At 45.3% G+C, this 14,728-nt stretch overlaps 4 protein-coding genes across 4 annotated transcripts; all 4 read left to right on the top strand.

The window, feature by feature from the left end:
• Positions 1-118: 118 nt before the first annotated feature.
• E1B28_008442 (uncharacterized protein) lies at positions 119-694 on the top strand (the record flags this gene model as incomplete). Its single annotated transcript, XM_043153247.1, has 1 exon — positions 119-694. One exon carries the CDS (start codon positions 119-121, stop codon positions 692-694), a length of 576 nt encoding a protein of 191 aa, XP_043008531.1.
• Positions 695-2,869: 2,175 nt separating this feature from the next.
• Positions 2,870-3,148, top strand: E1B28_008441 (uncharacterized protein; the record flags this gene model as incomplete). The annotated part of the gene is made up of 1 exon (XM_043153246.1): positions 2,870-3,148. One exon carries the CDS (start codon positions 2,870-2,872, stop codon positions 3,146-3,148), a length of 279 nt encoding a protein of 92 aa, XP_043008530.1.
• A 10,355-nt stretch (positions 3,149-13,503) lies between these two features.
• On the top strand, positions 13,504-13,924 carry E1B28_008440 (uncharacterized protein; the record flags this gene model as incomplete). Its single annotated transcript, XM_043153245.1, has 2 exons — positions 13,504-13,570; positions 13,629-13,924. 2 exons carry the CDS (start codon positions 13,504-13,506, stop codon positions 13,922-13,924), a joined length of 363 nt encoding a protein of 120 aa, XP_043008529.1.
• Positions 13,925-13,997: 73 nt separating this feature from the next.
• On the top strand, positions 13,998-14,327 carry E1B28_008439 (uncharacterized protein; the record flags this gene model as incomplete). The annotated part of the gene is made up of 1 exon (XM_043153244.1): positions 13,998-14,327. One exon carries the CDS (start codon positions 13,998-14,000, stop codon positions 14,325-14,327), a length of 330 nt encoding a protein of 109 aa, XP_043008528.1.
• Between the last annotated feature and the right edge of the window lie 401 nt (positions 14,328-14,728).

Below are 14,728 nucleotides of genomic sequence, written 5' to 3'. Positions count from 1 at the left end.
TGTCTTAGGACGCTCTCATTGTCAGAGGTTCACTCTCGCCATAGGAGTACGCCCTATGTGGGTGTTGGGTTGTTGTAGGCGTATGCTATCCTCAGCATCAGGGCTTGAGGCCTGGCATATGCATAGGTGGTTCACCCTCCTGACAGAAGGGCATCCGCATGTGAAAAAACATAAGATTTTGAAGAAGTGGGCGTCTTGGGCAGCAAAAGGAAGTAGGGAGGCACTGGAGGATGGTTTTCATAGGCGAAAACTGGCACCTGGAGAGTGGGTTAGGATTTGCCGAGGGATGTACGGAGAAGATTATGGGCTTATTTGGGTCAGCAGCCAAACCATGTCGTATGGTGGGATTGGACATCTTGTTCTCCTAGTACTGCAGCTTAAGGAACTCACGAAGGACATGCAATTCATTGACAAGCAAATTCCTGCCTCTTCCAAGCATAAACAAAGGGAACATCCTTCCCCCCATCTCTTCAACCCTCACAAATGTGATCCTTCTACCTTGCGAGTGAAAGGGTTTGGTGATGGGGTTGTACATGCTTGGTGTTTCGAAGCAGGGGATATGGTGGAGCTCAGCAAGGAAGATGGGGTTTTCATTGTTGACAGTGTTAACGATGCAGGCTGTATTGTTGATTGTGACGACATTGTTGTGCCTGTTTTGCGCAATACTATAAAAGACTTCAATTTTTGCTTTTAAGAAAGAAGAACAGATAATATTTAGTGGAATAAGAGGACTAGAGATAGCCCAATCTGCTAGTCAAAACCCTAGACCTCTGTTTGAAGGAAATTGAATAGAGAGAGATCTTCAAGAAGAGTAATCCAAAACCTGTAGGACTTTGAGAAGACAGCTATCTCCAAACCTTCTATGTTCATTGGCCTCTCTGCCTTTGGTAACATGTTTTGGGTAATCAAGGGATATTATACTATTTTATTTTACTTTTGTTAAATATGGAGGAAAACAGATTACAGACAGATTGTTAAGACATTGACAGATATTAGAGCGAAGTTAGAGATCCTGGACATGAAAACTTCTGAATAAGATTAGATTACTCAGAGATATGACAAGAAAAGTAAGATAAGAGGAGATTAGAAATAGTCCGAGGGAAAGTGTTTCGGACATCGAGCAGATTAGGACAACAAGAGATATGAGATTCATTCAATCATAGCAATGGAAAGATGTGGAATGGAAGGGAGTGATCAAATATGCAAACCATGCATCCGACTTCAGACCGGAAGAAAGAGGGGCTTGGACCTACAAGGATTGCATATGGTAGAAACTGAGAAGACTGAGAAGACTGAGGGAAGAAGAACATTATACTCCAAATCAACGGAGAAATGGCTGAAGAAGGAAATTCAATGTCTATTCCAATTCTTTTCTCATCTGAAATCAGGGATTCTGTAGAAAATCTGTTTATTATTTACTTTTCACATTTTCTAATTCTCGAGCAGTATATAAGGAGCTCTGTAAAAGCTAGGATTCTTCAGTTTAGTACTGCCCAAAGTTGTTGCAATTAAGCAGTTTAGTACTGCCCAAATTGTACGATTAAGCAGGAACTCTCAAAGTGATTGGATTTGCCCTGACTCTGTCAGTGTGTTGGTTTTGGTCAGAACACAGATTTGGTTGACTCCAAGCAGTTTGGCTTGTGAGTTTTATTTGGAAACTGTCCACTTGGGGACATTTGGAATTTGGAATTTGGTTAAGTCCACTTGGGGGCTTTCATCAGATTTTGTATTTGGTATTTGGTATAGTCCACTTGGAGACTCTAGACACTTGGGCCACAACAGATTGTTCGAGTTTCATAAGCCAAAGTAGGCTTCAGACTGTAAGATTCATATATATACATACAGAGACAGATTGGTAGTAGAGATTTCTACTATCTCAGACCAGACTTCAATATCAGAGTTAGTTTTGTCTCCATCTCAAGATTTCAAAGAAGGTGTAACCTTCGACAAGCCGAACTTTTGAACCCCCACTTTTAGAGAATACTAAGAGCAATAGATTTGTTGATCTATTTGCTTGGTGTGATTTTCTTGCTTCAATGTGTTCTGGTATATCCCCAAGATTGAACTTACTAAAGCTATAGTGCCGGGGGTATATGTGGAAGTAATTGAAGGCCCACATATCGGAAAAGAGGGGTTGGTAGTGGAGAGACATGGCTCTTTGGTTTGGATCTCAGAATATCAAAGCTGTTGTGGAGTGGTGAGCATAACAGATATCAATAGCTTATGATATTAACCAGCGACCTAGGATGTTATCGTACATGCCAACTCACTCCAGACAACTGCTAACACATTCTCAACAGTCGATACTTGCTGGAGAAATCTTCCAGTGTGAATCGTTCTCGGTGTCAATGCTGGGTTAGATGCCATCATAAAAGATGTCTGCATGATACACCAGTGCACTACCTTACAACTGTTGCTCTGAGTGCCCAGTATCCGGTCAACAGCGGTTGAGGATTACCATAACGTGGTAACAGAAGGGTCGGTTGTCTTATTCTTGTGCTAGCGCAGTAAATTGACAATAATCATAGAGGGGAGTGACTGATGGTTGGACATCCTCTTCCTCAGGATAAGCTCCAGTTCGAAATTTACACCATTGCACAGCAGATGTACACTGGAACAGTTCCCTGGATTGGTGTCAAAGTCACAGTTATTGGCGGTAATTTTAAGGGGAACACCAGTATCATGAGGGATGTCAACTGAACCTCCAAGTCTACATTCAAGTCTGGACTCGAGATAACCATATAACTGAATATTATCTCACCAACTGAAAGCCAGCCTCAGAAAAAGATAGAATATGACCATATCAGAGAGTTGATGACTCATAAATCTCTGAATAGCTACTGGTGGCTGGGATTACATCTGTCATTTTATGTTAAAGTACTGGTACATCGCCCAGGATTTTGCCCCCATCACGCCTCATACTGAAACTGGTACTCTGCTCTATATTCCTACAACCTTGGATGCTTTGGAAGTGTTATCTCCTGCCTGGGACCCTCATTATGAAGACCCACCATCTTCAGAAGGTGGAGATGCTAAATGGGATTCTTTCCTGCACAATGATGACATGTGGACAATAGATCTGGTGCCTCTTCTTCCCAAAAGCCCTTTGCCCCCCATCCCCACTACTCGTCCATCATCCTCACCATGACACCTCCACTAGTCAGAACTCCTTTGCCTCCTCCCGCTGGCTTGAGTTGGATAGGTGACTCATGTCTATTAGGTTTATCTATCCTTCTCAATATAAACAATGGTCCTCAATGCACTATAAGGAAGAAGTCAGGTGTATATCTCAAGACAGAACATGATTTTGACCAAAATGGAGAGATTGTCGCCAGGCATGTCACTCTAAGGGAGGTTCAGACTATCCCTCTTCAGTTCATAGAGAGCTATTGTGAACGACCAGACATCAATGGAAGGGGACTTGTGGTTGTCACTGGTCCATGACTGGAAGACATTGGGAAGCTAGGGCGATGTGTCTACTACTTCTATAATGGAGAAAAGAGTAAGGCAAATTGTTGGCCAATAGTTGCTGTGGTTGATCAGGTGAATGCCTATTGCGCTCAATTCACTGGAGAGCTGCTGGAGGTTTCGCCAGAACATTTAGAAGCAGTCAAAGAACCCACTGGGCATAAGAAATTTTCTCAGACAATCCTCCTGGCAGGAGTTCTTGAGGCCACTAGAACCAAACAACCCGACGTTTGAGGCCTGGGAGAGGGCGATCTTACCTATCTACAATCCTTCATTAACAAGCATTTACACAGCCTGTAGATTGACATTGTATTTTTTTGAATGTATTTTTGAATGTTCTTGATTGTATCTTTACAAAATTACAGCTAGTATTTGCTGAAGTATTCTACTACAGTAATCGTAGTATGGAGAGAAAAAACTCTTTCTGGCCTCTTTGTGGCTCAAGGGACTAGTAGCCAACTTGCATTGGTGAAGACAACAGATGCGGTGGTCTTGCTTTGCAAAAGGGTAAGTGGCATTACCTTTCATGACTTCGCAATGATCACTGACTGTTGTTGGTTTCAACAGAACACCTGAATGGACCCAGGGCTTGGTTATCCCCAAAAGTGCAGTAATAGCGACAATGGCAAAGTAGGTGACCTACAACACAATTGGTAACAAGCTTTCAACCGCTAAGTTCTCATCGTGCCACTAAAAGTAGTCTCCAGGATATCAACTGGCTTAACATTATCCTTCACTATGCCTGAAACATGTTCATCCATCCGACAAACACACTCCAAGGCAAAGCCACCTTCCAACCACACCGTTGCATCTCCTCCAAAGCAAAAAGTTGTATGGAAGTCCCGCTGTCAGGAGGGTGAACTGCCTATGCATATGCCGGGCCTCGAGCCCTGACGCTGAGGATAGCATACGCCTAAAACAACCCAACACCCATGTAGGACATACTCCGAGGGGTACCAAACCCCGGTACTCTGACCTACTATGAGATCATACTCCAGACTAATGCTGGTGGACCATCCTATGGGCCTATCGGCAATAGAGGATGACAAGAGTTGGTGACCAAGGAGAATGAATAATGATGATGTCTGGTATTGTGAATATCCGTTAATGGGCGAAGAATACCACTCAAGAGTCAACCTAATATCAGAGCTATGGGAGTAGCACCAACACCAAATCAGGCCAAAAACTAGTAAACCTCTGTGTAAAGTGTATCAATAACTCTACACACCAGGAAAGATTGCAAGGGTGGACTGCTTGGCAAAGGTTACGCACAAGATCACAGTCTCAATATCGTATGAAGGTCTTATAAAATCAATGTGCAACTGCAAGTGTAAAACACCACAGCTAAGGGTTTGTAGAGGCTCTGTTTATTGTCCAGTGGACTAAGTGGGGCTATGAATTTCGTCTACGGTAAGACTAATTCAAACGATTGGAGACTATTGTCCTTGACGGACACGAAAACTAAGTCCTCGGCAGACACAAACGCAAAGACCCTCGACGGATCACAAAACAGTAATCAAGACCTCGGTGGCCTATGGACGGATAGTTCTCAAGTTTTGACCTCGACGGTCTCATATAGTTCAAATCAAATCTTATCATATATCGCTGCACAATGACAGGGCAAATCTCTCTATTGGGTGTCAAGAGCAGTTACTCACAGGCAACCCACTCAGGACTTTCCTATGCATGGGTAGTACTTTTTTATCTACGGATACATGAGCTGCTTTTATACTACTTCTACGCTAGCTTTGTAATCCTATCTCTACTTGTTTCATCTCTTATCGCTAGGGACCACTACATGTGCAGAATCTTGTCTACGGAGCTTTTCCATATTCGAATCATATGTTTTGGACCAATCTGGACAGTTCTTCATTCTTGTTTCAGCATGTAGAATGGACCTACATAGGCGTACCATGTGGTATTTCCTGCCTACGGACCTTATCCTGCATTTTGACATTATCAAATCATATGGACTTTGTGTGTCCAAGTAGTTCCAGCATATGGATCCAGAGTTCCGAATCGCCGTAGCACATGAACAGCACGGACTCCAAGATCTGTTGTTCATTCCTGCCTGGTTCCTAGGTGCTCTATCTGTATCATGTCTTTTTGTCTTTTCCTGAGATCGGGACTCGATCTACGGTCATATCAAATTTCTCCTAGTCTGCGTGGTCCTATGTCTGATTTCTTGTCAACTAAATCCCCCATAGAAGTAGATACTCCTAGTATGAAGGTCTTTTGACTCTGTTAAGTTCTGCTACGAACAGTTCTGTGAAGACTACAAGTCTTCTAATAGTACAGTCCCTTGATATACCAGTGCATAGTAGAATGTAGAGAGTAGAACTCGGTGAATTACTGCTTAAGTCCTCTGCTCATAGTGTTCTACAGGTTTTGAACGGTCATACAGTTTTCTGACACGATCTACAGCTCTCTCTAACTGGTCTAGCTGCGCCTACGGCATATTCTACTAGTGGCACTAGCTTTAACTAGCAATTCGGGCTCATTCTAGTTCTTAATACGATAAATATCGCTCTGTAGCACTGTTTAAAGTGCAAAAAGAACCTTGTAGCATAGTCAACTAAGTCGCATTACCATGAACCGTAACCGTGTGGTGAGCCGTACAACGAACCGTACTCATATAACGAGAGTAGATCTTTGGCGATGAGAGCGTCCCACAATGAGGACTGTACCCTCACAGGTCGGTACTCCAATGACAACCAGAGCATACGATAGATGGTACCCAACATACACCAGTGTAGTGTACCACAAACACCATCAAGCCTCGAATTCTCAGAAGCCACAGGAAGCCAACTGTTGGACAAAAACCTTACATTCTGGTGCCACCACTGTATAATAGCAAACCCACCCACTATGCCCAAGGCTCATAAAGTCAAAGTTCGCCCAGACATGCCTCACTGCGATGAAGATCCCCTTTCAGTGTTCCCACAGTTGATCTCTCCTCAGAATATGCTAGTCTCAGAGTTCCACTAGACTTTCAGCTTGCATTACCTCTGCATTCCCCTACCCGTTCGACTCCTCCTGTGAATGCTACTACAACACTGGTTTCAGCAGTTGCTGGAACACTTGCTGTCAATGAACGCCCGTCAGATCTGAGCGCCCCTACCCCTTCTGTATCTCCCCATTCCCCCCCTCTGAACACTTCGACTGTACAAGCTCCCCCAGCTACTTCATTACTGCCTACAAATGCTGTGGATAATTGGGTCCCTCCTGTTTGTCCACAACTGATTGAGGCCACCCAAATCCCAACACATGTGACCCCTATAGCAGAGGAGGAAAAGGATGATTGTTCAAACCACAAAGCTCTTGCTGAGGACATTATCAACAACATCTCTGGGCACGATTATGATTATAACAGGACATGGGGAGGTATCAACACTGAACCTAGGGGGGAAGACAGCAGCAGTGGTGATGAGGATAAGAAGTCGGGATTGGAGGAAATGTAAGGGGACAACCTGCTTTGGTGGACTTGGTCAATTTTGGATCTCTAGTTCGGAGCTGTGCACTTGTTTGTCTTATAGGATCTGCCCCCGGACATCAATCGACACACAGCTTGCACAGTTCAAGAGAGCACATAAAACATGACCTAGCTGCACCCTGTGACTATGGATCCCACACAGATACGCCTTGTTACATCCCCTTGACTTTCCATGTTCTTATCTCACCGAGTTACGCATTTTAGATTTCTTTCGTTTATTGCACCTGCAGTTCGTATGGTATCAACAAACGGTCTTTACAGTATCATTGCGCACATTCGAAAGGTATATACTCCCATTTTTACGTCTATAGCATTTATCGTTCCCACTTTACTTTCGCTTCTTTCTCTTTCCCTTCATGCACTGTACTGGATATATATGGACATGGACATGTGACTAGCTAGATATAGTAGTGCTTGGTCAGAGGGATTCCTTAGTCTTTTCTCTTTGGATTCCCCTCTGCTAGGTGCGCATTTTGGATATGTTTTAGCTATGGCTGCCTAATATACTTTGGATTCCCCTCTGCTAGACCTGTGTGATCATTCTTCCACCTCTAGCAGGGTTGCCCTTATAGAAGAAAAGACTCTCCCTCTCAAGACTGGGTTTTTGCAGCCATCATTGCTCGCTTTGCCATACAGTCTACTGGCTCCCAGAGCTCACTGTCATCACCTCACACTTCAGCTGCAACAGCCCCCTCTTCCCCTATTCCTACTAGCCTATCCCCCTCATCTATTCCTGCTGATCAACAGATCATGGAAGATCAAGCTCATCACTCATCCCAGGACCTTGAACAGCGCATTTTGGGCTTGGAACAGGCTCTACAAATGGCAGATCTAAGGAATCAGAGAGTTGAAAGTGTGTTGAATGAGCTGTTGAATAGGATGTCCACTCCAGGTGTTCCCCAGCATCCTGCTGCATCATCTAACACTGCTCCTTCATCACAGCCACCCTCTGCACCTCAGAACATCGCCCAAACACCCCCTCCTTTACCTACAAACCCTCCTACATCCCTCACTTCCTCCAAACTTGCCAAACCAGCTCTCCCTGTTGCCTTTAATGGTGACAGAAAGCTTGGTAAAGCATTCCTTGCTTCTTGCTACATCTACCTCACAACCCTTCCCCATCTCTTCACCAGTGATCACCACAAGGTCACTTGGGCTCTCTCCTTCATGTCTCTTGGCCCTGCTGCTACTTGGGCTACTGAGCAGACTCAATCCATGATGGAGGGTGGTAATCCTTTCCCCACCTGGTCTGACTTTGAAAGGGCCTTCAAAGAGCGCTTCACTGTGCTTGATGATGATACTCTTGCTCGCAATGAGCTTCGTACCACCTCTTACTATCAGGGTAACCAGTCGTTAGATCAGTACATTGACTCCTTTGATTCTCTTGTCAAGCGCTCTGGTTACACTGATCCCCTTACCATAGTCAACTACTTTCGTGCTGGTTTGAAGCGCAGCATTGGCTCTCGTGTTGCCACCAGTGAGCATCGTCCCTCTGATGATGACCTTGATGGTTGGAAGGCCAAGGCCAAGGCTTACGATAAGAATGATCGTGAGTCCAATGCATTCTACCACCAATCGTCGCTTCCCGCCCCAGTACGTACTGGTGGTGTCTCCCATTCTGCTCCATCTTTCCCTAAGCCTCTGTCTGCTCCCCCTGCTCCCAAACCTCTTCCCATGGGTGTCCCTATGGACATTGATGCAAGCAAAGCTCGAGCTGCATCACAACGTGGTCCTGCTTGCTATTGGTGTGGTAGTCTTGATCATTTTGCCAAGCAGTGTCCTGCTCGCTTTGACATTCGCTACATGTCGCAGGAGGATGCCATGGACTTCTACCAGCAGCAGGCCTTGGATAAGGATACTGCACAGCTGTCCCAGTCATCTGAGCATGTTGTTGGAGCAGAGAAGAAGGAGGATTTTTGACTTTTAGACAGGTGAACTCTGGTATGCCCCTGTCTACTTCTAATCGCTATGCTTGTCTCTATCTACACCATCCAATACACGAGGATGATTCAGAACCACTGTCTGAACCTGAGACTGCTAGCAAAGTCATATCATCCCCTACTTCTTCTTCTCTCTCCTCTTCCATTCCTTCCACTCCCCCCACTCTTTCCTGCCTTCCTAAGCGTCATCGCTGGGAACGGCACCTCCCAGAGTTCTTTAAAATTGCTGCTACCCCTAGCAAGAACTCCCTTGAGATTCCACTAGAGCTCCAGGCTACTGATTCAGGTGTGTTGAGGGTCACATCTGGATTGGTGGATTCTGGTGCAACTGGTGATTTCATTGATCGGGAGTACGCCTCTGCCAATGGCTTTGTGCCTAGGCCTCTCTCTCACCCTATCCCTGTCTACAATGTTGACGGCTCCCTGAATGAGAATGGTTCTATTCGGGAGATGGTTGATGTTGTACTCAGGTACAAGGGCCACACTGAACGTACTCTCCTTTCTGTCACCTCTCTGGGCAAGCAGAATGTTATTCTAGGCCATTCTTGGCTTAGGAGACATAACCCAGAGATTGACTGGTCTGCAGGGCAGGTCAAGATGAGCCGCTGTCCGCGTGTTTGTAGGACTTGCAGAGATGAGTCTCGACATGATGCTCGCATCCGTCGTACTCAGTCAAAGCAAAAGCGCAAACATGCATCTCAGCCCTTGCCTGCCTTTGTAGAGGAAGTTGATGACGAGGATGATGATGTTCAGTGTTCACCATTGGATGTTGACTCAGTTTCTGGATCTGATTCAGAGACTGTGGTTGAGGAAGGTGATCGCATTTTTGCATGCAACCTTCATCCAGTTCCCTCCTCCCATTCCATTTCAGCTACTGGCACTGTTTCTCAGCGTTTAGCTGAAGCTCATTCAAAGCATCATCAGACAGAGACATCTCTTTGTGATGTTTTGCCTGCATCTTTCTGGGACTTTGAGGATGTGTTCTCAAAGGAGTCTTTTGATCATCTCCCAGAGTCACGTATCCACCCATCAAAGTCCCCTATGGCTTCACCAGTCTTCTTTGTCAAGAAGAAGGATGGTAAACTCCGTTTTGTGCAGGATTATCGCATGCTCAACTCTATCACTGTGAAGAATCGTTACCCACTTTCTTTGATTGATGAGTTGATCAACAAGCTCTCTGGAGCGCGGTACTTCACTAAGCTGGATGTCAGATGGGGCTTTAACAACATTCGCATCAAACAGGGTGATGAATGGAAAGCGGCTTTTCGTACCAACCGCGGTCTGTTTGAACCCCTGGTGATGTATTTTGGTCTCACCAACTCCCCTGCCACTTTCCAGACTATGATGAATGACATCTTGCATGATTTGATTATGGAAGGTGTTGTTTGTGTCTACCTGGATGATATCCTTATATTCACCAAGACCAAGGAGGAACATGAATGTGTTCTTCGCAGAGTTACTTCTCTCACCATGCTCAACCATTGTTTCAGTTGACACGCTCTAGTGTGCCCTGGCAGTGGGGCAAGGATGAACAGGATGCTTTTGACACTGTGAAGCATTCAATCACTTCAACTCCTGTTTTGATCCTCCCAGATCCAGACAAGCCATACAGAGTTGAAGCTGACAGTTCTGACTTTGCCACTGGTGCTGTTCTCTCTCAGCAGTCTGACAAGGATGGGAAGTGGCATCCTATTGCATTCTACTCCAAGAGTCTGAATGCAGTGGAACGCAACTATGAGATCCATGACAAGGAGATGCTTGCTGTGATCAGGGCACTTGAGGCCTGGCACCATTTCCTTGAAGGGGCTTCAAATCCCTTTGAGATCTGGACTGACCACAAGAACCTGGAGTATTTCCGCAAGTCGAAGAAGCTGAATCGTCGGCAGGCGCGCTGGTCATTGTATCTCTCCCGCTTTGACTTCACTCTCCACCACAGACCTGGTCGTTCCATGGGCAAGCCAGATGCATTGTCAAGGCGTGCTGATCATGGCAAGGGAACCAATGACAATGAGAACATTGTGTTGTTGGAACCTAAGCTGTTTCAGCTTCGAGTCCTGGAAGCAGTCAAGGTAGAGGGTGAGGAGCGAGACCTCTTGCGTGATATTCGCAACAGCCTCAATGGGGACCTGGAGGAACCTGTTGCTAAAGCTGCTGAGGAGTTGCGCAAGGATAGGAGTCGCCAAAGTGTCCGCACTGCAGAGTGGTCTTTGACTGATGGTTTGTTATCATTCAGAGGCAAGATCTATGTCCCCAAAGACAAAGACCTTCGCCGAAGAATTGTTTCACAATACCATGATACTCGAGTGGCAGGACATCCAGGCAGGTGGAAGACGTTGGAGCTGGTTGCAAGGAACTACTGGTGGCCACAGATGTCGAGATATATTGGTCAGTACACTCGCACTTGTCAACCTTGCATTAGGACCAAGCTACAACGTCGGAAACCACTTGGTGAGCTTCATCCCCTAGACACTCCTCCTGAGCGCTGGCATACAGTGTCTGTTGATTTTATTGTGGAGTTGCCAGAGGCTCATGGGTTTGATGCAATCATGAATGTGGTGGATACACTTGGTAAACGTGCACACTTCCTTCCTACACATACCACAGTTACTGCTGAAGGTGCTGCACGCTTATATCTCAAGGAAGTGTGGAAACACCATGGAACACCACAGGTTGTTGTCTCTGACAGAGGTACTCAATTTGTGGCTGAATTCATGCGTGAACTCTATCGCTTGCTTGGGATCAAGTTGGCTACTTCCACTGCTTTCCACCCTCAGACAGATGGTCAAACTGAACAAGTGAACAAAGAGCTTGAACAGTACCTTAGGCTCTTTGTCAGTCATCGTCAGAATGACTGGGATGATCTGTTGCCCTTGGGTGAGTTTGCATACAACAATCACATCCATTCATCCATCCAGACCACTCCATTCATGCTTGACACTGGAATGAATCCCCGCATGGGATTTGAGCCTAACCAACCCCCATCTCGTCTGGAGAGTGTCAATCAGTTCAAGGATCGCATGCAAGCTGGACTGGATGAAGCCAAGTCTGCACTGAACAAGGCCAAGGAGGAATACACTCAATACTACAATCGTCGTCGTACTCCTGCTCCAGAACTCAGTGCAGGTGATCAGGTATGGTTAGATGCCTCTGACATCCAGACTGATCGGCCTTCATCCAAGCTTGCACATCAACGACTTGGTCCTTTCACTGTTGACTGTCGAGTTGGTCATGGTGCCTACAAGCTCAAATTGCCCAACTCTATGCGTCGATTGCATCCTGTATTTCCGATTGTCAAGCTCACTCCTTTCATTCCTGACCCCATTCCCAATCGTGCTCCTACTCCACCTCCCCCTCCTGTTATTGTTGATGGCCAAGAACACCACGTTGTTGATGAAATCCTAGAAGCACGGTACAGATGGAACAGATTGTGGTACAAGGTGCGATGGAAAGGCTACAATGTCTCTGAGGATGACTGGGTACGGTATGATGACCTTGACAATGCTGATGAACTTCTGGAGGAATTCTACCAAAGGAATCCAGGAGCGCCTAGAAAGGTCATCAGAGCAGTATTTGACTCTATTGAATTCAGGACGATTCCAATGCCCTCTGCAGCTGATCAGGCAAGTAATTGGCGAGTGCGTCGAGGCCGCCGCACGCTAAAAAGGGGGGTAATGTAAGGGGACAACCTGCTTTGGTGGACTTGGTCAATTTTGGATCTCTAGTTCGGAGCTGTGCACTTGTTTGTCTTATAGGATCTGCCCCCGGACATCAATCGACACACAGCTTGCACGGTTCAAGAGAGCACATAAAACATGACCTAGCTGCACCCTGTGACTATGGATTCCACACAGATACGCCTTGTTAGATCTCCTTGACTTTCCATGTTCTTATCTCACCGAGTTACGCATTTTAGATTTCTTTCCTTTATTGCACCTGCAGTTCGTATAATATCAACGAACGGTCTTTACAGTATGATTGCGCACATTCGAAAGGTATATACTCCCATTTTCACGTCCATAGCATTTAAAACTGGCCTTCTTCACCCCTTTGTTCCATTTTCTTGAGTTTGGTAGAATGCATTTCACTACTATATCTAGCTAGCCACATGTCCATGTCCATATATATCCAGTACAGTGCATGAAGGGAAAGAGAAAGAAGAGGATGTAAAGTGGGAACGATAAATGCTATAGATGTGAAAATGGGAGTATATACCTTTCGAATGTGCGCAATCATACTGTAAAGACCGTTTGTTGATACCATACGAACTGCAGGTGCAATAAAGGAAAGAAATCTAAAATGCATAACTCGGTGAGATAAGAACATGGAAAGTCAAGGGGATATAACAAGGCGTATCTGTGTGGGATCCATAGTCACAGTGTGCAGCTAGGTCATGTTTTATGTGCTCTCTTGAACCGTGCAAGCTGTGTGTTGATTGATGTCCGGGGGCAGATCCTATAAGCCAAACAAGTGCACAGCTCTGAACTAGAGATCCAAAATTGACCAAGTCCACCAAAGCAGGTTGTCCCCTTACAATGGGCCCCACACTCCTTTAGCCTGCTGCAGCTCAAACATTGAAGAATACATTGAAATTTGACTTACACAATGAATCTCATCAATGAGAAAGACTGGAGGCAAACTACATTAACCATAATCAAAGAAAGTGAGGACGGTATGAATAACTACAGTGAGTTCGAGTACAAAGCTCAGCTTGACCTTGATGCCATCAGATACTGAAAATGTGTTGGTGGTGCCGAGTATAATCCTCCTGCAATTCCAGAACTTCGACCCAGTCACCATTCCTGGCAACGAAGCTGAGGTCAATGCAGCAAAAGAGAAAGGGAAAGAATGGTTGGAAGGAGACAAAAGAGCATTGGCGTTGATTGTAAAGGCAGTTCCAAAGGAGAAGCTGTATGTGGTTCGAGAATGCAATTCAGCCCACAAAGGCTGGAAGGCACTCAAGAACAAGTGCCAACCCACAAAGGCTGGAAGGCACTCCAGAACAAGTGCCAACCACCCAATATAATCACTGCCAATCCAGTAGCCTGGTGCAAAGTGATAGTCCAGCTGTACATTCGCTGTGCGATGCTGATCCAAAAATGATGCTGGACAAAGAATTTGCGAAACACCTCATTACTCTTATGTTGTCCGGCGATGACTGGAGATTTTGCAGAGATCCGCTGAGATACAAGCTTAAAGTTTGTGAAGCAGCTGGTAGACCATTGTTGTCAGCCACAGTCATCGAGACCTTAAGGGTTGAAGAGATAGAGAAGAGACTTGGACAATCTGTAGCTGAAATCCATGCTATCGTGGCAAGTGGAAAAGGGAAAGGACGCATCAAAAATGAAGCAGCAGTCGTACCTAGTGTGTACAATTACACTTCACCACCTAAATTCACTGCCAACACTTCATTTGCTGGTCCTAACTGAGCATCACGTCCACCTTGCTCCAGTTTTCAACCACATCCTATCTAAATTCTTTTACTGACTGATGTCAAAGTCAAAGACCTGTCTGCGACAATCCTCATTGTCTTCAACCTGTTGGTCATACCAAGGAAACTGCCCCTGTACCAGGATCATATATACTGAGTGAGTTGAGACAAAAGAGAACAAGAAGAGACAGATAAGATAAGATAGTAAGTACTAGTGAGACGAGACAGAACAGTCATCGTTTGGCAGAACTTGAAGGAAAACAGTGGTATCACAATATAAATAGAAAAAGACCTTAAAGATGCAAATTTGTACAATTTTAACACTTATGAGTTATAAATTATGGGATTAATAGGACTACACCACCAATTTGTCCGGATGTGGGTGCGATGGTCAGCACG

This window comes from Marasmius oreades, chromosome 5 (genome assembly GCF_018924745.1).
Source record: "Marasmius oreades isolate 03SP1 chromosome 5, whole genome shotgun sequence".
Classification (NCBI taxonomy): Eukaryota; Fungi; Basidiomycota; class Agaricomycetes; order Agaricales; family Marasmiaceae; genus Marasmius; species Marasmius oreades.
This window is presented reverse-complemented; position numbering and strand designations above follow the sequence as displayed.